The sequence below is a fragment of the Gobio gobio genome, assembly GCF_949357685.1.
Source record: "Gobio gobio genome assembly, chromosome: 17".
Lineage (NCBI taxonomy): Eukaryota > Metazoa > Chordata > Actinopteri > Cypriniformes > Gobionidae > Gobio > Gobio gobio.
In genome coordinates this window covers 14370910-14393883 of record NC_137110.1, presented here as the reverse complement: position 1 = coordinate 14393883, position 22974 = coordinate 14370910, and the positions used below count along the sequence as shown (strand labels likewise).

Sequence of the window (22974 nt, the reverse complement as noted above, 5' to 3'; positions counted from 1 at the left end):
GGTCATGTTTGTGCAACGTCTGATGAAACATTAAAGGTTTAGACTAGAGGTCACAAATTTAAGAATTAAATTTCATAAACCCATTCATGTTTCATATACATTTATTCAAACAAAAGTTACATTTATATAAAACCAACAACTTGGTAAAAGTGATTTGTTGTGGTTTTTCACAATCTGTATCGAAAATGACTGGTTCTAATATAAGGGAAGACACAAGATGGCATTTTATGTCACTTGCGTCTCAAAAGCACACATAACTTGTAAGCATGTATGCAGACACACAACCAAAGAAACCTGAGAACAGAGAACCATTTTAAAACACAAAACTGAAGAGATCTTAAAATGAATAATTACTTACTGTTTTAACAGATGTGAAATTCCCATAACACAGTAAGAAACTTAAGTAGCAATGCTCGTACACTTACTAACACACACTATAGTACATTGAAATAGGAATTCTTGAAGACATTGTTATGTAAACAAGGAAAAGGTTTAAAAAAAAAAAAAAAAAAAAAAACAGTTTAGTTGAGAAAATGCCAAAGATGCAAGACTAAATTGCTAGCAGGACTAAGATTTTGAAGGACTTCAGTTGATAAAATAAAGTACTTTAGCACGGCGTTCCCAATCACAGTCCGTATATGTGTCTAGTGTTCTGCCGGACTGTTTGCAGAACTGTGGTTAGCTCCTCTCCCTTCAGCTCACTAATCTCATGCAGCGTGTGTATGCCCATACCAGGGTGAGCAAACCTGCATTCAGACTTGGGCACCTAGAGAAAGAGGAAGAGAGGTGAATGTATGTGTATTTTAAAGAATGACAAATTAGACACTGTGTGCACATAATAAGTGGAATCCAACAATATGTGCTTAATAACAAGCACTGATACCTGTCTGGGTAGGAAATATGGTGCATCGGTCTCCAGAAGGATTCTGTCGAGGGGGATTTTTCTCACAGCGTCTCGAGCCTCCTTAGCGCGATAGTACGTCACCAGTCCAGTGAAACCCACACACAGGTTAGAGAATTCACTTAGGAACGGCTCAATCACTGAGTAGCTGTTGGTGAAACAGTGTCTAAACACATGGACACAGTTCAACACTGGTTAGAGTTCATACTCTACTAACCTATTTTCAAAGGAAAGTAGCAAAAGCCTAGCCTGGTTAAAACCAGACCATTCTCAGTAGTAACCGAGTTATGGTCTGGCAAAGCTTCATAGACGAATCATTTCCAAAGGGGCGTCACTAACGGACGTCGCTCAAATGCCTCTGGCCGCAATTGGATAGACCTAAAACCAATCAGAGCGATGAAGGAGATGACGTATGCAGAGTGACGGAGAAACATCTGAGACTCTAGCCGTTTCTCAATATGCGTTCTTGTCTGTACTTGTGTTCTTAAAAAGGAAATGTCCCCGGTTTCCATTTCAGAAATCTGGCCACCTTACCTAAACCACATATTAATATTTAATGTATTATTTTTTAAATGTAAACGAAAAGAGGCAGGGTGTTTTATACTTCATTTTATTATAAATATACACTCACCTAAAGGATTATTAAGAACACCTCATTAATTTCTCATTAATGCAATTATCTAATCAACCAATCACATGGCAGTTGCTTCAATGCATTTAGGGGTGTAGTCCTGGTCAAGACAATCTCCTGAACTCCAAACTGAATGTCAGAATGGGAAAGAAAGGTGATTTAAGCAATTGAGCGTGGCATGGTTGTTGGTGCCAGACGGGCCGGTCTGAGTATTTCACAATCTGCTCAGTTACTGGGATTTTCACGCACAACCATTTCTAGGGTTTACAAAGGAAAAGGAATAAAACATCCAGTATGCGGCAGTCCTATGGGCGAAAATGCCTTGTTGATGCTAGAGGTCAGAGGAGAATGGGCCGACTGATTCAAGCTGATAGAAGAGCAACTTTGACTGAAATAACCACTTGTTACAACCGAGGTATGCAGCAAAGCATTTGTGAAGCCACAACACGCACAACCTTGAGGTGGATGGGCTACAACAGCAGAAGACCCCACCGGGTACCACTCATCTCCACTACAAATAGGAAAAAGAGGCTACAATTTGCACAAGCTCACCAAAATTGGACAGTTGAAGACTGGAAAAATGTTGCCTGGTCTGATGAGTCTCGATTTCTGTTGAGACATTCAGATGGTAGAGTCAGAATTTGGCGTAAACAGAATGAGAACATGGATCAGTCATGCCTTGTTAACACTGTGCAGGCTGGTGGTGGTGGTGTAATGGTGTGGGGGATGTTTTCTTGGCACACTTTAGGCCCCTTAGTGCCAATTGGGCATTGTTTAAATGCCACGGCCTACCTGAGCATTGTTTCTGACCATGTCCATCCCTTTATGACCACCATGTACCCATCCTCTGATGGCTACTTCCAGCAGGATAATGCACCATGTCACAAAGCTCGAATCATTTCAAATTGGTTTCTTGAACATGACAATGAGTTCACTGTACTAAAATGGCCCCCACAGTCACCAGATCTCAACCCAATAGAGCATCTTTGGGATGTGGTGGAACGGGAGCTTCGTGCCCTGGATGTGCATCCAACAAATCTCCATCAACTGCAAGTTGCTATCCTATAAATATGGGCCAACATTTCTAAAGAATGCTTTCAGCACCTTGTTGAATCAATGCCACGTAGAATTAAGGCAGTTCTGAAGGCGAAAGGGGGTCAAACACAGTATTAGTATGGTGTTTCTAATAATCCTTTAGGTGAGTGTATAAGATAATCAAAGGCCTAGCTACGCGTTGCCTGAACCACATTTGTGTGGCTATTAAGTTTTTTTTTTTAATAAAATGAGGCAGTGGTTTTTAAATTACATATTTCGTATGCAAACTTCTGACTCGCGTCCGTGACTTGCCAAGTTTGTACTCCGGAAAACGAACTCCCGAGGACGGGAGGACACTAGCCCGCCTACTCTGCTAATGGACAAGCAGCGTTCTTGACAGAATCACTCAGTATATATTTGTATATTTTAGGCTACAATAAAACAAAATATATGATAAAACACCACACTTTTCATTTTCATAAAAAAAATTTCATTTTCATATAGCCACACAAATGTAGTGCAGGCAATGCATATTATCTTCAATGCATGTATATAACAAAACAAAATGTAAAAAACCCGGCCTCTTTTCGTTTACATTTAAAAAAAAATATATAAATATTAATATGCGTGCATATATAGGCTATGATTATCGCTGTAATAAAATTAAATCTGACAAAACACAACCCAGTCTCTTTTTGTTAAATGTCAGTTTATGTGTGATTAATAACCATTATAAAAGTATAAGTAAAAGATATAAGAAGCTATACAATAACTAAAGCAAATTCAGTCAAAAAAAGTCAGCGCTAGGAGACTACAACGGTAAAGTTTAATAGCTTAAAAATATAAAGTTATGAAACTTATCTTTGCCCTCAGACAAAACGATCTATCAGGGAACAAATTATAGATTAATGAGAGCAAAGATCAGCCGTTAGATCTACACAAGACGAATCATATCTTATGTTTAACCACTACAGAGACATCAGAGCCAGCGGCAGACGGCAGAAGGACTGGCCGAGTTAAGGCTGCTCTCGGCGGGGTCAGTGGTGGAAAGAGTACTGAAAAAGCATACTCAAGTAAAAGTACTGTTACTTGTCAAAAAATGTAGTGCAAGTAGAGTAAAAGTACCTGTCCTAAATACTACTCAAAGTATGAGTAAAAAGTAGCCCTTGTAAAAGTACTCAAGAGTAGTGAGTAGTAAGTATTATGCTATGAATGTTATTCCACCTTATACCCTGTAAATTAAAAATGTAGCTTATTCTTTTATGGATGATTCTCAGTAAGAACAAAAAAACATGAGATCAACAGTATTTCAATATTTCTCCCAAGTTTTTATTTTTGACTGCTAACACTAAAAATACAGCCATGTAATATTTGAGAAAGCAACCAATAATCTGGTAACATTTATGACAGCCAGTCTGTAGAGGTTTTCTTGCGGTTAATTAAAAAAGGTTGCAAAGCGTTGTACATTAACAATTTTATGTTAAAAAAGCAGTTAATTCTTTTCAAGACGCTTTTCATTGTACTGCTTTAATTTCAATGGATGATTTCTCTGTTAAAAGAATAGGCTACACTTCAGAAATCAGAATCGAGTAACTCACAATTTTCACCACTGATTATTTTTGCTTGTAATTAAAAACATAAACCGGATTTAAATATAAATCTGATGTTTTATGAAAGTTATTTGCTATATACATGGACTACAATTTTAAAAATCGCCATGTGAGAGCACATTACATTAAAATATGCACTTGTAATGTAAAATCAACATTATAATTTTCACTCAGAATCTTTTCTTTATTATTAAAAACTCTGATTCTCTTATTTTGAATATATTTTTTGATTTTCATTGGATTGTCTTTTGATTTAATTATGCTAGTATTAGGGCTGGGCAACAAACAAAAAAAATTGATTTTTCGATTAATCGTTTTTTAAAATGTGGTCGATTCAAAATCGATTCTCAAGGCCAAGAATCGATTTTTTTCAGTCGATCCTGCCCGGTATCGCATATATGCTTGTCGTTAAGATAAAATCGAATGGCAATCGCATCTAAGGAAGGCACGCAAATAACAGAGATAGTGACTAAATATAATGCACCATCCGGGGCATGAATCAAAGCCCAGACGCCCCTGGAGGAAAAAGCCTCAATAAAAACAAACAGAGTCTGAATGACGGTCAGCTAAATCGCAAGAAATGCTTGTCCTTTACTGAAAATTGCTGAAAATCATCCAATAATCCTTTTTATGTTTTAGAATAAGTGTATCAAAATATCCATAAAAACAAAATTGTATTGTATTTAACATAATTGTATGCATTTGAAATATAGAGATGGGTTCTGTTTTAATGTAGGCCTACCCAAGTGTACCTTAAATAAAAAGAGTTTAATACACAGATTTGTGGCTCTTAATTTCTTTTTAATTACCCACTTGTAAACTTGTTCACTGTTCTTTTTTATAAATATAGTAGGCTATTTGAATTAAATCTATATTCATTGAGTTTAAACGAAATTGAATCGAAAATCAAAATCGAATCGATTTGAGAGCTTGCGAATCGAAATCGAATCGAAACATCTGAATCGATACCCAGCCCTAGCTAGTATGTATATTTTTGGAGTTTTATATATGATTTGTAATGAAGTGTACCGCCCCTTTAAGAAACACTTAACTTTGGACGCATTCTCTCCTCGCTCAGTTGATAAACTACGCTGAGATGAGGATGTATGTTGGCTCACGGAGCAATTTCACGATTTAAGTCATCCTACAGTAATCAGCAACAACCCCCTTTCATAAAGCGCGCGTGCCTCTCCCTCAAGGCGACTCCCTATGGTTGATATGACGGGAGACACACGCGTGACGCATGGAGACAGGACTTATTATTCTCCTTGGCCAATCACGTTGACAGGACAAAAATAAACATAATGTAGCGACTGCAGGTTTAGGGAAAATAGTGCAGTAAAAGCACCGATACAGCACTTAAAATGTACTCAAGAAAAAGTAAAAGTACACTGTTTTTAAACTACTTAATAGAGTACAATTCCTGAAAAAAAAACCGACTAAAATTACAGTAACGAGAGTATTTGTAATTCGTTACTTTACACCACTGGGCGGGGTTAATGAGCTTTGAGCGCTGCTGATCCATTGGAGCTCACAAATATAGAACTCACAACTCAAATTTTCAAAAAGGTGCTCTCTTTATAAATAAACCACAGATTTGAGCTTTAATAAACTACATTCTCGCCTGAAAAGGACTTAAAACTATATTTTGTGAAACATTAACACTACCAGAGGGCTCTCGCTAAGACCCATTCGTTTAGCCACAAAAGGGGCAAGCTGGTATTTCAGACTTTTGCAGAATCCAGTCGGTAAGACAGCGATAACATCTTTTTTAGATATGAAGGCTTCGAGTGTTGTTCTTTGCTCGGGTTTTAAAGTGCTTAAAACAGACGCGATAGCTTATTCGAACGAGTGATGTTCCACGGTGAAGCAAATTTTGTACATTACAAAGATGGATGCATCTTTGTAATGTACAAAATTTGCTTCACCGTCGCTGCGCTGTCGTCACCGTGTAAAGCCCGCCCCAACATTTCTGATTGGTGCCGCGATTTCGACGGATTAGAAATGGGCTTGATTTGGCTCTTTGCCAGACTACTTGCAGAGCAAATCTAAATTTGTCGGAAGTAGTCTGAGTTTTCCCAGGCTAGCAAAGGCCTGCTCAAAAAGTTGTTAAATGACAATACGCCAACTGTCTGCACTTCCCATTTTTTTTCTCTCCTACTCTGTGCTCACATGTATTATATTATATATAACCGAATGCATAGATATGTGTATGTAGATTCCACATTCAACCACTTCTGACACGTCGATGTGCCTGCCATCTTGGAACGGTGAGCATGTTGTCACAGACGCCACAAAATTGTGTAGGGTCAGGTTGCACACCACAGAGATTTAAATTCCTGAAGAAATGGGATAACCTTTCACAGGTGAGAATGTGTTGGTTTGTGTTTTTATATGTATTAAAGGTCCCGTTCTTCGTGTTTTTTTGAAGCTTTGATTGTGTTTACAGTGTGCAATATAACATGTGTTCATGTTTCGCGTGTAAAAAAACACAGTATTTTTCACACAATGTACTTATCTGTGTACCGCTGTTTTCACTGTCCTAAAAACGGCTGGTGATTTCCTCTTTCTATGAAGTCCCTCCTTCAGAAATACGTAACGAGTTCTGATTGTGCCAGCGCTTACCGTGTTGTAATTCGACCGCAGCTTAGCGCACGTGCCAGCAGTTCCTGTGTTGTGATTCGACAGCAGCTTAGCGCATGTTGGAAAGGTCACGCCTCTTAACGGAGAGATGTATGCGTTCAATAATCTCTACAGCGTCCCTGGGAAAGCCAAACAAAGGTGATTTGACTCCTGGATGAAAATAACAGCGTCTCGACGACATGGCGATAAACACACTCAACGCAACAGTTCCTTTTCTCCACGCGACACGTCCGCTTCTCCACGTGGGACAGCAACAAGACCGCGCCCCCTTTTTCGCGTTTCTTTGTGGGCGGAGGTAAGTCTGTTCTACTGCTCTACTGACGTAATTAAAGAAGGAAGTACCAGGATGTAGTCCAAGCCAGCCGTTCGCTGTAGGCTTTGAAAGGGAACTTCTGTTAAATAAAATATCTCGCTTGGCATTGAACTTTGAGCTTTATAATTTTACAGGTATTATTTATGCTCTAACAGCAACATTACACACTAACTAAAGTTTGAACAATGGGATCATGCGGAATGGGACCTTTAACTCAATATTACAGATCTCACAATAAAATGTAATTTCACTACAAAAAATAGATAAGAAATTATATTTTATAAATGATAAACTATTAATTTTTTTTAAAGATTTAAAAGAACAAACAAACTAATAAATATTGTTAATATTTTAATAAAACAAATACATAAAATAAATGCGCCTTAAAACATGCTTCATATTTTTAATTCCAAATATAACTTTAATTTTAGAGTGAAATATGAGCCATGAGTTCTTTTAATGAGATTACTTATTATTTCTAAGAACTAACGTGAAAAACTGGTGTTTGTTTTATGAAAACTGACCTGTGTATTTTGTAATCTTGGGGGACAAACTTCTTCATTATTTTCAGCAGATCATCATCAGCATCACGGCAATGTATGACTAGAGGCTTCCCGAGAGAGACGGCCAACTGCAACTGCCGTTCAAACACCTTGACATGAAAAAGACACAGAAATTATGTTCTTTTGACTCTCTCAAGTACATACTTAAAACATTTGGAGGTAATAATCCAGTCTGCCATACATCTTTCTGTTTCCTTGAGTCTGTGGAATTCTTGTACGAGTAATCCAAACCGATCTCTCCGAACGCTATGGCCTTAGGGTGACGCATAGCATTCATGATGCTTTGCTCATGAGTGTGGTTATACTCTTTGGCAAAATGTGGGTGGCAACCAAAGGCCCCCCACACTTTCTCCTCTGACAGTAGCCCCTCCCAGATGGCCTCTTTCTCAGTGATTCGTGGGTTGCAGAAGTCTGCGATGCAGCCCCTAAACTCCAAAGGGAAACTACTTGCATACTTTCTCCGAAACCTTTGGAAGCTTCCCTGGAAACCTAACTTCCCATAGAGCATGTCAAGGTGACAGTGGGTGTCAATAAATCCCTCAGAATCCGCATACGAGTAGGGCAAATCTGACAGCAAAAGAGGCTCCGAGCCATCCGACAGCCTGCGGGTGGCACTGTCAGCAGCGAGAAACATCCGTGAGGATCTGAAATAATTTGATTCTGAAGTCCTACGTGTAATATGAGGAGCGCAATCCCAGCTTTCAGGTGTGGAGGGGCCATAGGTGATACTTCTGAGCCCAGGAAAAGGATTGGCCCGTGTAGAGGTGCAGATGATGGGCTGCTGTAATTTGTGGGAGCGCCTAACTGACATAAAGCACGAATAGGTCTTGGGGGTTGCATGGCCAGAGGCTGTAGTTTGAGGCGGACACTCTGACGACAGCTCCACATCCCTGGCTGGGAGGGTTGGGGTAGTGTCAGCCCCTTGAGTTTCTAATTCCCAAAGGGCTTGTGGGAATGCTGAAGTCTTTAAAGCTGGTGATATGGAGTAAGGGTTGCATTCCAATGGTGGAGGAGTGTCACTGAAGTCCACAAGCTCACGGCCCCTTTTAAGCTTCGTTTTTCGCCCCTTTGGTTCAAAAGACTCATCCTGTGAGAAAACTTCAACCTGACCAGAGTCGTCAACATCCGACCAATCCGGCGATTCTGGCCTCTTTAGGATCACACTCTGTGCATAGAGACAAAGTCAGTATCAATTATTAGTGCAGAATATATATGTGTTATATAGAAGAGCATTTATTTTATATATATATATATATATATATATATATATATATATATATATATATATATATATATATATATATATATATATATATATATATATATATGCTTAGAACAATGTAATTTACTGGCACTTTTGATCAAATTGATGCATTATTGCTGAACACAAGTATTAATTTCTTTCCCCAAAAAAATCCATTACCCTGGTGTCCAGCTTTATTTCTGTCCCATCATCTTCTGTGTCTATGAACTCCAGCGAGGGAGGCCTATCATCCTTAGTTGTGAACTGAGAAAGTGGTTCATTCTTCTCACTGAATGAGCAGCAATCAAGGTCAGAGCAGTTTTCCTCCTCCTCCTCCTCCTCCTCCTCCTCCTCCACAGGTTTTTCTGGGGTTTTCTTCCCAAATAGACTTTTCGGCCCACCGAACGATGACTTTTTGTCTGCATTACCCATTGCATCATTCAGAGCTTTGAGGTAAATGACTTTCCGTCCATCCTCAGGACTACTGCGTTTTTTCCCAGCAGAGGGAGGTGAAGGCTCAACAGAAGATTGTTGCCCTGAAACACTGTCCTATATGCCACACACAAAACCACAAATCAATGGCCAATCTCTAAAATAAATGAGATTTATAAATACTGACATTTCTACTACTAAGTTACAGAAAAATATATTTAATTCCACTATAAAATATTGCGTAAATTGACTGGGGAAACTGAAGAAAAAAAATCCTTATTGTTATTCACCTCAACAGGACTGTTTTTTTTCCGTAGTGCTCGGTGGGGTCCAGACAATTTTAAGCAGGTTTTAGGTGTACTTCGTGAAGAGTGCTGCGGAGTGCTGAGATGCATGTTTTCCACATCGCCCAGTCCTGCTGACCCAGTAGATGTGTTCAGACCAGGAGAGCCAGCCTCGCTCATACCACCATCCTGATCATCTCCATCCCAGCATGTGGGCTGTGCCACACCCACACTGTTCTTCATGAGCTTTCTGGGGGAGTTTACTGCCTTATTCAGCCATGTCAATTTCACCTTTTCCCTTTTGCAGTTCATCGTACTAGGATCTTGAGAAAGAAAGAAAATGTATACATGGGTCAAAACTGAGAATCACAAACAGATGCAGCGGTTTCTAAACCAATTTTGAGATGGATTCACTTGCAGATTCTTTGAAAAACAGTAAACAAACCAAAACACTGTAAATTCAAAGTGGAGATGGAGTCCAGCAACCAAATGCAGTAAAAAGGGAGTAATATTTACTCCCATAGTTAATTAATATTTTATTTTTATTGAATGTGTACACGTATCTTTAAAAACTCAATGGTGAGCAGATGGGCATTTTCTGCAGGTTAGCTAAAAGGTTAGACCATCGACGCATCTTTTATACTTATATATAATGGTTAATTTTATACATTACTAAATAAAAAGCACAAACCTGTATACAATGTAAAACGCGTTAACATATTAATATTTAAAAAGCCATCATTTAACTAACGTTACAGATGCTAGTAATTAGCAGAAACCTCATGCCTGACCTAAAACTGTGACCCCAAGCGTCAGCGCACATCACGGCGATCACAAGAAAACGGAAAATAGTGTGAAAGTGTACATAAGACTTGATTAAACCCGATTCTGTCCAAGCAAACAGCAAAGTTAATAATATTACAAACCTTAAGGCCTTTGCGGATGAAAGTTCAGGTGTATCACGTGCGTAAGTAATTAGCGATGCGTTCACTGCTGTCAACGGTCCTCACCGTACTGGACCCTGGCGTGGTCTGGATCTCATGGTGGTGAACGCTGAGACGTACTAAGTATGGAGTGTGTATATTTCAAGCATGTATGTAGACTCTGAAGGAATATGAAAGTGAACATGCAACACTAGCACTCATGATTGAAATGGAAATTATAGAGGTAGTATACATTCTAGGGTGGGTTTATTTCTGAAAGGCAAACATTTCTGTATAGGCGCATACAGGACTACAAAAAAGCTGTTGTACATAGGCTACACGTCGGCCGTTATTGCTAAAAAAAAGATGCCGTTCGCTAAACACACGTTGATTTTTGTGACAACATGCCCCAGAACTACTGGGGTACATCACATAATGGGGTAAGTTGTTAAAGTGATTTTCAACTATGTGTAATAATAATTTTTAAAAAAGTAGTTTAAAGTGATAAAACAATGCCAAACCATAAATGCCAAACCATTGTTTTGGCCGACAAATATTGTAATTAATAAATTGTATAAACTGTAGCATTTAAAACATGTGACAACTTGCTCCAACCTGACAGTTATTTAAATAAAGAAATAGCCTTGTCCTGAGAACAGTTCACCATTTTGGTTAAAATAATTAACACCTACCTTAATGCATATGCTTCTATTGTGTTCACTTGTTTACTCAACAACTATAGCAAAATAAAATAAAATAAAATAAAAATATCATTTTAGTTTGAAAGATGTAGGCTATCAGAAAATGTATTCCAAGTTTGAAGTAGATGTTAGAGAAAACTACATTAGATAGATAGATAGATAGATAGATAGATAGATAGATAGATAGATAGATAGATAGATAGATAGATAGATAGATAGATAGATAGATAATGAATGCTGACTTGATGCAAGAGTTGTCAGATTTAATTAGACCAGTGGTTCCCACTAGTGGTACTCAGGATCCCTTTAGTGGTACACAGAAGAATCTTTTAAGTACAACACATTTTAATTGAATCATTATTTATTAAATTCATTATAACTCCATTTTTCATTTACCTGTATGTAAGCACAGTGCAGTGTTAATGTTCAATGTTAAAGTGGCTGACAACAATAAATATTCTAATTAGGAATAAACTGCCTAGTTTTTTAACTGTGCAGAGCTGTTGCTGAATAGTTAGGCCTACTATGCTACTGTATTTTAATGTTGGTCATTATGTTGGTACTTGGAGAGCCAAATATTTTCTGAAGTGGTACTTGGTATAAAAAGTTTGAGAACCACTGAATTAGACCATTAGATAATTACAAATATTTATTTTTTTATTTACAAAGAACATTTTTCCAAATATAAAGTTATTTGTAAAAGAAAGTATACAGAGAAGTCGAACTGTAACAAAATGAAATAATGCGCCTCCTGGCTATTGCGAGGTCTACAACACAGACAATCAAACAAAATCTGCATTTTCTAAACTTCTTTCTGTGGACTAACAAGTGAGTGTCACTCACTAAAGCCTAAAGGAACTGAATGCATTGCTTGATACATGTTTAAAGCATCCAATTGCTTTAGAAAATATTCCTCCTGATCTCAGGCTTGTATTTTACAGTGCCAGACTACATTGTCCGTTTTATATGGTGCTGGTGCACGTGTCTGCTCAGTACATGTGTCCTCATTCATAATGTTCATGTTTTCATCTGTTTTGCTGTTCTCTGTTCTCCAGTAACTTCTGTTCCACTCGCTGGCAAATGCGTCGTAGATCGTCGTGAATGCTGGGTCTCTGAGCTAGGTCATCTTGTAGGCAGCGGGCGATCTCCAGCCGACTGATATCTTCTCTGCACACCAACCGTCTCACAACTTGCAAACAGCGATCTCGCAAGGTCAACACTGGTAAACAAAATGTCAGATTCACAGTCTGATTAATGATCCTATAATTGTGTGCACATTTCATTTTTTTATTTTAGATTTTTCTTTTATAATGAAAATAATGTGAAGTGTTGTTATTTATGCAGTACCTAAAAATACAGTTACCACAGTTACTCAATATTAGTGTAATATTTCTAATTTTATAAAAAGAGTGAATTGGTTATTAAAGCAAAAGCCAGTGAAATATGTATACCGGGCAATGTGATCTTGGCAATTGAGCCAGCGGCTGGCATGTACATCTCTTTATTATTGACTAACATTGGATCGTCAGTCTCTGCATCCCGAAACATCCATGGATGTCCTGACGGAAACAGAAATACAGTATTAGAATTTTTATTTCAAATAGATCATTGTACTTCTTAACCCTTTAAGAAACAGAGACAATATCTTTTAGATTATTCATTTTATTGCCATGAATAAGTCAAAAATCAAAAGGCATTTCCACCGCAGGAACTTTCCCCAGGAACTAGGGACTTTGGGGTGGTCCTCTGTGTGTTTCGAACGCTGGGATCAGGGTCTAAATGAAGTTCTGTGAAAAATGTCCCTGCTCACGGGGTAGTCCTTTTTCAAAGTGCAGGAACTTTCGGGGCTGGGACTTAGGCGCTGAACATGCTGATTGGTTGAGGTCACGCAGCATTTTATTTCAACCACCATTTTTAAAAGTCTGTTGCGGTGCGTGCAGTAAGAGTTGTTTGCTATTCGAATCAACAATGGGAGTTTAAAAAATACAACCAATGGACTGACGACAAGTTTTAGATTGATAGATAGTATTACATTACTTTTTTCTTATTTTCACTTTAAATTTTTTACATTTTCCCTTTTCTACTGTTCAGTGATCATTTGGAAAGAAAACAGAATGGAAGCCTACATGGTACTATAGCAATGAATGCAACTTTAATTGCGTGGAAAGGGGCAATTAAATGCCACACAGGATGTTTTTTTATTTTATTTCGTATTTTAATGTAAAAATCACCCGTCTAGACTGTTAGACTGTTGCGCTCGCATCTCTTCCATACTTTTGCAGCGTATCGTGCATGATGTGGCTTTATAAACGCGTTATTTTTAACAGCAAAAATGTTTCCTGTGTGAATGGCCCTAAACTGATTAAAGGGTGTAAGGCCGCTGAATTCGCTCCAAGGATCGGTAGCAATAGTGACTCGAAGGCCGTTTGCGCGTTCGTGTTTCAGCTGGGCAAAATGGATTTAATTATAATATTCTCTAATCTGAATCCATTTATCATAATGTCGAATTTAGGATAGAATGCCAATGGGTGGTTTGGTCATTGATATTTGATAGTTAGTCACACATTTAATCATTTCGTTTTAACCTTTTGTTGCAATTATATCGTTCCGTTCTGGAGATAGTTAATAATTACAGAGTAATTCAGAAAGGATCAAAATGTAACAATTTTATTAACAGTCAGGTAAATGTATAATGCCAATTACATAATCAATTCAAAGATAATTCATACATAACATCAAATATTCCGAAATAGCTTAAAGAGTGAAAGATTTCCTGACTTTTTGAATATTACGTAACACAGAGCGTTTTCTGTGTTACGGGCCAACCTTGTTAATAGTATTGAGCCCCGAACTCATTGCTGCATCGCTTTAAATTACTCAGACCAGACCAAAAACTGTTTCAAATGGAAATACATGAAAACAAAGGGAATTTAAATTGAGTCGAATTCCCATTTGGCTTGATTCAAAGGAAACCAAATGGCTCCAACAGCCACACCCACCATCATAAGTAAAATATTCACTATTCAGGCGACCGGAGAGGTTCACTATTACAGTAAACGAGCCTGTTATGAAGCATGCATGCCTGTACACAAAACGTTGTATTAACGGCGATCCTAATAAACAATTAAGAGTTCTTTCCTCTGTTATGACTGCAGGCAGTGTGTGCCCTACATAGGGTGTACCCCTATATATAAGCACTGTTAATTCAGTGCTATAGAACCACTCAAAAGTCCTGCTGTGGCTGGATTACCGCCACAGACTTCCTTTACATTCTCTCAATCCCCTCGGTTCAGGCGACTGGAGATGTAAATATTGCAACTAGCCTGTTGTCAAACACGCTCGCCTGCACACCAACGCTATTTTAACAACGACCTTACTAAAATACGTGCACCTTGCACATAAACATTGTTCTCACAGATTATCTCTCTTTAGCTTGCGTAGAGAGCGCTCTATATGTAGAGCGCGTGCCCACTACAAGTGAGCGCCGCTACACATGTCCGCACAGTGTCACAAACCAACCGGCAGACATCTGAACAGGGCCCTTATCAAATGGCTTTCAGAATGCTGACAAAACTGAACACAGGAAGACGCCCTGACAGGCTGGTCAGGAAGAGGGAAGGGTTGAGTCCCGCCCAGGCTGTTCCACCCCCCAAAAAGACTCAGAGTTCTCTCCCCACGGCCCGTTTTTGTTCCGGTCAGGGAGAAAAATACTGTTCTAAATGTTTTTCATCCAATGAATGTAAACTACGAGTCAGCTTTAATGCGCGCTCCCCTGCATTCTACCGCTATAAAGGCGAGTTCAATAAAAAAACATGAATGTTCAACAAATGAGTCTTCTTTCTCTTCCGAACCACACGGAAGTCGGCGCCCTGCACAGCGCACCGCCTTCCGACACTATAAAACCCCTGTGTGATCGGGCAGAGGCTTGGAAAGCCATCCCTGGTGTGTCAAAGTGGGTTATAAAAACAATTCAACAAGGATACTCGCTCCAATTCGCTCGCAAACTCCCCCCCATTTCGCGGACATAACGCACACTTCGGTGGAGAGCAACGTGACTCACGTCCTCAAAACCGAAATAGAGAGCCTATAGAGAATTTTTTTTAAAAAATATAATTAATTTTTTTTTTTTTAAATGATAGAGGCGGTGCCTCCAGCTCAGAGCGAGTCAGGGTTTTACTTGTTCCCAAAAGAGATGGGGGCCCCAGGCCCATCTTAGATCTCAGACACCTGAACAAGGCTCTTATCAAACGGCCTTTCAGAATGCTGACATTAAAACAGATCATCACGCAAATCTGCCCGATGGACTGGTTTAAGACAAGCGGGAATGCGCATTCTGAACTACCTCGACGACTGGCTCATACTGGCCCAGTCAGAGGAAGAAATAAAATCTCACAAATCTGTGCTACTCAGCCATCTAGAATGCCTGGGTCTCAGAATAAATACAGCCAAGAGCTCATTGCTTCCCAGGCAGAGAACCTCCTTCCTGGGAACGATTTTAGACTATTAGGCTATTGGACGAACGCGTTCTGACTACACAGCAGCTTGCACGTTCATTCAAAATGGGAACCAACAGACCCCTAAAAAATGTTCAGAGAATGCTAGGCTTAATGGCATCTCTGCTTCTCCAGTACTTCCGCTGGGTATGATGCACATGCGCCCCCTGCAGTACTGGCTGAAATCACAGGTTCAACACGACAGTGGTCTCCTACATAAACCGCCAAGGCGGGCTCAGGTCGAGATGGCTCAACCAACAGGTCAGACATCTCCTCCTATGGGCAAAAGGCAAATTACATTCACTGAAAGCAGTGCATGTGCCAGGCAGACTGAACCAGGGGGCAGACTGAACCAGGGAGCAGACATCCTCTACAGGGGCCTCGTGTCCCCGGGGGAATGGGCCCTCCATTCCCAAATGGTTCAAATGATATGGAGTGTTTTTGGGAGGGCAGAGGTTGACCTCTTCGCCTCAGAAGACAACTGTCATTGCCCAATCTATTTTTCAAAGAGCAAGGATGCACTGGCCCACGAATGGCCCAGCTGCCTACTTTATGCTTTTCCACCAGTACCACTCATTCCCCAGATTTTAAAAAGGATCAGGGAATGCGAGCACACAGTCCTGCTAGTGGCTCCACTCTGGCAAACCCACATCAGGTTTCCCGAGTTGATTCAGCTACTATCAGCAGTCCCATGGCCAGTTCCCCTGGGGAAAGATCTCCTTTCTCAGGCGAACGGGACAATCTGTAGGGCCCTATGAAATCCGTTTTATTTTTTCCCAAATTCCGTTTTATTTTTTCCCAAATTCCGTTTTTTCCGTTTTAATTTTTGCTAATTCCTTTTTTTTCCGTTTTAATTTTTGCAAATTCAGTTTTTTTTACCCTTAACTGTTATTTTAGTCGTAAAAAGAGTGTTTTTAATGTTAATATAATAGAACATAAAACATAAAATAGGAATGACAAACATCAAACAGGTAACAAACATCACATTTACTTTTCAGGACAAATACTGCAACATAACACTGCACTCTAAGCACTTCAAGTCACAACTAGATATTAGTGCTGTGAATTGATAATTAAAAAAAACCCAGAATTAATTGCATTTTTTCTGTAATTAATCATGATTAATTGCAATTAAAAACATTGGAGTTTTTAATATTTTGATATTGTAATAATTTCAGTTACTCTCCAAATTAATTTAGAAACAATTTAAAGACAGCATATTTTAAATGTGTGTTGTAATGGCATCTTTTTATGAATGAAGGCCAGTATCACTGATATTAATGTCTATATGAAACATTGATGACGTTACATTACAGTATAACTGAAAGCTACCGATTTCACCATTTATTAGGCTTTAAAAAATAACTTTTAATTTAATTGAACTTAAAACAATCTTTACATAAACCCATTATAATAAATGTTATATTTACCTGTGGCCTTCCCTGTCATAGTCTACACAGAAATTGAATAAAGTTATCAACACCTTTCTTAACTGCATAAATAATAAGTGAAATATAGATGAATCATCATTAAAACTACAATCTTCTGTTCCCGTTGTTCTTTGAACATTAATGACAGACATTATCAGTGCTCCTGTCACTTTAAGAACAGCCGCTTCTGAACATGATGTGGATAATGCTGCCTTCACGTGCTATCGGAAATTTGATGATTCCGACTTCTGAAGTCGTGATTACGAGCGCATTGCATTCAAGTTTCAAAATGTGAGGGCGTTCATGTGCAATGTTTACCTAGGAAACTCGTATATTACGATAATTCCGAGAGCACGTGAAGGCAGCATAAGACGCGCTGATCCGCGCATCTCATTTTCTCTCAAGTTCATTTAAGGCATTATTTTCCATACAGTACATTGAAGTGCATTAAAAACAAGGCAAAATACAGCAAGCACTACCTGAGGGAACTGCTCGGCTCTGTACTGAGGGCGGTGTGAACGGGGCTTTAGCGTTGAGTTTCTTAACTTTTCCGCTGATGAAAGCAGAGCCGTGGTGAGCCGCTTCACCATACTTTCATTGTTTTGAAGGCGGAGCTGAAATGACGGGAGGGGTTGAGTCGCCCAGATTTGCTTCCCCCGGTCTGCATTTTCCCCAGACATACGTTCTTCTCCCACACAAAACCGCATTTCATTCCAAATATGTCAAATTCCGGGAAATTCCGCGTTAACAATAGATTCCGCGTTAATATGCCAATTCCGCGATTCCGTCCGCGATTCGGTGATCGCGGAAATCATAGGGCCCTAAATCTGGCACCCCCACCCCAAACTGTGGGCATAACATGTTTGGCCACTCAAGGGGGGCTCGAGAACCTCCCAGTGAGTGTCTTGAGCACCATCGGTGAAGCTAGAGCTCCGTCTACTAGACGTCTCTATGCCCTTAAATGGTCAGTGTTCTCTGACTGGTGTTCAGTCAGGAACTATAACCCAGTGTCATGCGTGATATCACAGATTCTCGTTTTTCTACAAGAGATCTTGGATGCAGGACACACTCCATCCACACTCAAAGTCTACACGGCAGCTATCGCCGCATCCCATGCACCGATAGTGGGCCAGTCAGTGGGCAGACACGACATGGTCAAAAAATTCTTAAAAGGAGCCAGGAAGCTTAACCCCCCTCGCCCTCCTATGGTGCCATTCTGGGACCTTTCATTGGTCCTAAGAGCACTAAAAAGACCTCCCTTTGAGCCGTTGCAGACGGCTGAATTAAAGCCGCTTTCGCTGAAAACTGCCCTGCTATTAGCACTGGCATCTGTTAAGCGTGTCGGTGACATTCATACATTTTTTCACTTCCGATCCGATCCCGATACCTGAATTTGGATATCGGCCGATACCGATACTGATACTATTCCGATACCAGAGCTGTGTTTGCTTTAATATTATTATTATCATTATTGTTGTTGTATTATCATCATTTTATATGATGCTGACATAAACTCCACTAAACAGGCAAGTATGATATGAACATTATAGTGACCCAAATTATCACGGTTATCAATTTATATTTAAAAAATCAACAAACAAAAAATAAATCAAGCAGCTCTAAGCACTTTTTTAAGCTAGATTCTGTGGGATTTCCTTCCTTATAATGGCCGTCGTCAATGGCAACGCATAATGCATAAATCTCTAATATTATATCTGTAAATATATTCTCAAGCAATATTCTCATCATTGTTCTATCAGCTATGACACATTTAAATCTAGCATATTTTGTGTAAGAGCCCATACAGTATTCTAGTGAAATAAAGCATATATTTTCATATGATTTGACAGTTTATTTGATTAAATATCAAAAATCCAAAAGGTGTGCATCATACCTAACACCTAGATGAACACTTTACAGTCAGTTTTATGACTAAGTCATTCTCTTCAAATGCCATTTAAGTTAGAAACGTGTATAGCCTACCAATGTTGTATGTAACTTTAGAGACGGTCCCTAAATTCGCGAACGTCAAGCCAACCTAATGCCAGTCATATAAGATGCGCTGTGGTTCTGCTGTGTTTTGTTTGAAACTATTTTCAGTGCTGAAATATAACAAAAACAGTCAATCACTGTATGATGAATTAATCTCCTGCGTGCATCGCACGTTTATCTCTGCTTTGAGTGTAGATTTCAGCGAGAGTGAGAGCGCGCTCTGAACTAAACTCCGCTAATCTGACCGCCTCGGATTATTATATTCATAAACTCAATATAAACACGTGTGGTTGGTTATAATGCGCAACGTGATTATAATAGATGGCTTTTGAGAAGACCATAATAACTTCAAAGTGGCTGGTGTGAGTGTTACACAGCCGAAATACACGCAGATGGCGATTGTCAATGTCAAGCCCTGATTATTATCTCTTAAATGTCACCCTAGTCTTGTCTGCTTTTTTAAATGTTTGATTGCGTTCGTTGTGTTGTACGAGGCGAGGGAGCTTCCACCTCTCTGAATTAGGTTTTGCAAACATTGTCTTGCTCTGCGGTGTTTCCAGTGTGAAGTATTTCCACACAGCTGACATGTTGGCTAGCTCAATGCTATCCTGCTGCAAACTGCGGAATGGATTTCCTGAGCGGGGCGTGTCTCATAACTCTGTGTCTCATTGAGCCGTGCCTCCGTTCAGGAAATCCATTCCATAGTTTGCAGCCAGCTAGCAGACAAGCAGGCGGGAATCACTTTTGGAAAGCGCAGACGTGACTCATGGATATCGGATTTCTCCGCAGGTTGGATCGGGAAAATCCGATACGTGAATTAAGCTGGTATCGGTCCCGATACCGATACTGGATCGGATCGGCCCCATCCCTACATGGCCTCCTCCTGGGCGTGGTCTAGTGGAGTTTCTATGGGTGACATTTGATCAGCAGGTTGGTCCTCACCATCTACTTTACCAGATTCTACAGTCCCTGCACTGCAGGCACAATTCCTCGCTGTATAAAAAAAATACTAAGACGGCCTAACAAATATTAGACGTCCTTTTAAGCCCATCCCCATCATAAATTGGCATTTGGGGCCTTCATATGCTTCAATGCTAACACATTCCTTATAGTTACCGGCCTCTATGAGCCCAGTAGTATAAGACTTATATATATATATATATATATATATATTAGGGCTGTAATCTCCCAGTCGATTAGTCGATTATTGGTCGATACGTTCTGGCTCGACCAAAATTCTGATTGGTCGATTTTTTGCCGCGTTCATTTAATCAGTTTTGCTGCGTTCATTTAATCAGTTTTGTCGCGCCGCGTTCATTTCGTCAGGTGGAAAGCACTAATTGCTAATGGGGGTGTTTTGAGAGCACCCCTGTTTCACAGGTAACAGTCTGCCTTCAGAACACCCCCATTGTTTTCACTTCTTTTGGATTAGCCCAACCCACTGGCGAAGAGAAGTCTCTCACTGGTCCTTTGTGTTTCATTCCCCGCTGGCTCAAACGTACACCCAAAGTGGTAAACTTGAGGAACGCCCATCAACATACACATGAGGGGAAGCGTCACAACACCGCGCTATTAGTGGATCTGTACCGTCAGTTTTGCCGCGTTCATTTCATCAGTTTTGCCGAGCCACGTTAATTTCATTAGTTTTGCCGCGCCGCGTTCATTTCATCAGGTGGAAAGCACTAATTGCTAATGGGGGTGTTTTCAGAGCACCCCTGTTTCACAGGTAACAGTCTGTCTTCAGAACACCCCCATTGTTTCACTTATTTTGGATTAGCCCAACCCGCAGGCGAGAGAGACAGATTGAAGAAGGCTAGTTTTCTTGTATATTATTTATTTAATTGTGAGAGCGTTTTTTCTGCTCTTGATCTGGCTTGTTTAATAAATATTCCTTTTTTATTAAAGAGGACGTGCCTTTTGTGTTTAAGAGTAAAAGCTTTAAGTTAATAGTCTATTCGTGTCTCAGCCGCGAAGCTGAGCTCAGCTGACTGAGCTCATGTTTGAGCTGCACAGAGCGGCTGAAATGAGTGTCTGTCAGTTATTATTATACATATGACAAAAACAATTGTCTAAATTATGTTGCATATTCCTCAAAAGTTCTTGTGATGATATCTAGTTAACAACACATAGTGCTATATTTTCGGAAGTCATAGTCTATGATATTGCGCAGGTGCATGCGATGCGACGCTGTCAGAGCCGACAGACTCGTGTGTCAGACTCATTTCAGTGCAAAATAATCAGCTCAAAAACTATTTAATATACAGCAAATAGCCTACTAGTTTTTTATGTTTATTTATAATTAATTTAGGGAGACAACAAGGCTACCAAGTACTGCGCACAGTGTGCAGCTTATTCATTTAAGTTTTTTTTTTTCCTAACGTTATTTTAGTCGATTTTTAGTCGAAAATTTCAGGACTTCAGTCGACCAAGATTTTCTTTGGTTGATTACAGCCCTAATATATATATATATATATATATATATATATATATATATATATATATATATATATATATATATATATATATATATATATATATATATATATATATATATATATATATATGTGTGTGTGTGTGTGTGTACATATATATTATATATATAAATTATGTGTAGTCTAGTCTTGAGCCCTTTCTTGAACACTAATAAGTGTTCAAACTTGAGGGAGTACATGTCACTGCGCTCATCATAGCACAGTGGGATTTTACAGGTTCCCATTGGGTCTTCGACGCAGTACGAACTGACACGGTTACTTAACGTAACCTCGGTTCCCTGAGATAAGGGAAGGAGTACTGCGTAGACGGCCGTGCTATGGCGCTGACTCGGGTGATCTTCGCTTCAGTCGATTTAACCTGACGTTTTTGACAGTTACAGCGTATTTTATATGCCCCTTTCGCGGGCTCTTGCGCTCAGCTTCACGGGCTTTGTGCCCATTGGTTGGCTCAGATTACGCTATTCTGCCATTGGTTCATGCAGTTCCCACTGGCCAGCCAATAGCGTGCGAGATGTCTCGACACTGTTTTGACTGGGCAGTAGCACTGCGTGATTTTACAAATTACTTCAGTATATTCGAGAATAGGAGAATTCCCATAGCGTCTTAGACGCAGTACTCCTTCCCTTATTTCAGGGAACCGAGTACGTCCCCCCCCCCCCGGTGGGCGTGGTCTTCAGATTATGATGCGTGTCGCTCTGTTTTACGTCAAGCTCCACCCACTGGCTCTGCAGTGAGCACCACTTGCAAAATGTCTAATAATTATGTCAATGGTTTCGAATCACTTACAAATACGAGCTGAACGCCTCATTCTGCAAATTGACCAATTTGTTTAGAACATAATTCAACGATAGTTTGACGTACCCACATAAGTTGACATTCTTCGACCGGTGTACGGCTGTATATCTACGTATGGCTGCGGCTCCCCGCGGAAGTTGATCCAGATGGGCTTCACGACGCGCGAGCTGTTGTTACAGAACAACACTTCGGCCGGTCTCCGGGTAGCCAGAGATCGGACCAGCGGCAGAGGTTGCTCCCCCTCCTGAGGCATCGTCAAAGCCAGGACAGCACCAACACAAATATACAAACAGCAGCTTCGCTACTTCAGAGTAACAACTAAAGCGCTAGTTATGTCTTAAAGGCTAAGCAAACAAATAAATACACTAACTAGAAACGATAAAGTTCACTTTGTCGGCTCAGACCATCGGGGATCTGATTTTAAGAGAAAACGTCTACGTGACGGTTAGACATACTTCTGTACAGCAGGACGTCACGTTTGTTGTTATGGCGT

The 22974-nt window shown here is 39.8% G+C and overlaps 2 protein-coding genes across 2 annotated transcripts; both read right to left on the bottom strand.

Moving 5' to 3' along the window:
• Positions 1–625: 625 nt before the first annotated feature.
• On the bottom strand, positions 626–9985 carry tatdn2 (TatD DNase domain containing 2; the record flags this gene model as incomplete). Its single annotated transcript, XM_079841332.1, has 6 exons — positions 9662–9985; positions 9120–9488; positions 7878–8861; positions 7658–7785; positions 884–1067; positions 626–766 (listed from the first exon to the last, which is right to left on the bottom strand). Exons 1-6 carry the CDS (start codon positions 9965–9967, stop codon positions 626–628), a joined length of 2112 nt encoding a protein of 703 aa, XP_079697458.1. The 5' UTR covers positions 9968–9985.
• A 1544-nt stretch (positions 9986–11529) lies between these two features.
• vhl (von Hippel-Lindau tumor suppressor) lies at positions 11530–22974 on the bottom strand. The gene is made up of 3 exons (XM_079840495.1): positions 22548–22974; positions 12731–12838; positions 11530–12498 (listed from the first exon to the last, which is right to left on the bottom strand). Exons 1-3 carry the CDS (start codon positions 22732–22734, stop codon positions 12305–12307), a joined length of 489 nt encoding a protein of 162 aa, XP_079696621.1. The 5' UTR covers positions 22735–22974; the 3' UTR covers positions 11530–12304.

Coding starts and splice junctions, on each gene's coding strand:
- vhl (XM_079840495.1), bottom strand. CDS start 22,734: ATGCCTCAGGAGGGGGAGCAACCTCTGCCGCTGGTCCGATCTCTGGCT. Junction 12,839..22,547: donor AAGAATGTCAACTTATGTGG/GTACGTCAAACT, acceptor TGTTTCCGTCAG/GACATCCATGGATGTTTCGG. Junction 12,499..12,730: donor TGCCAAGATCACATTGCCCG/GTATACATATTT, acceptor TTTGTTTACCAG/TGTTGACCTTGCGAGATCGC.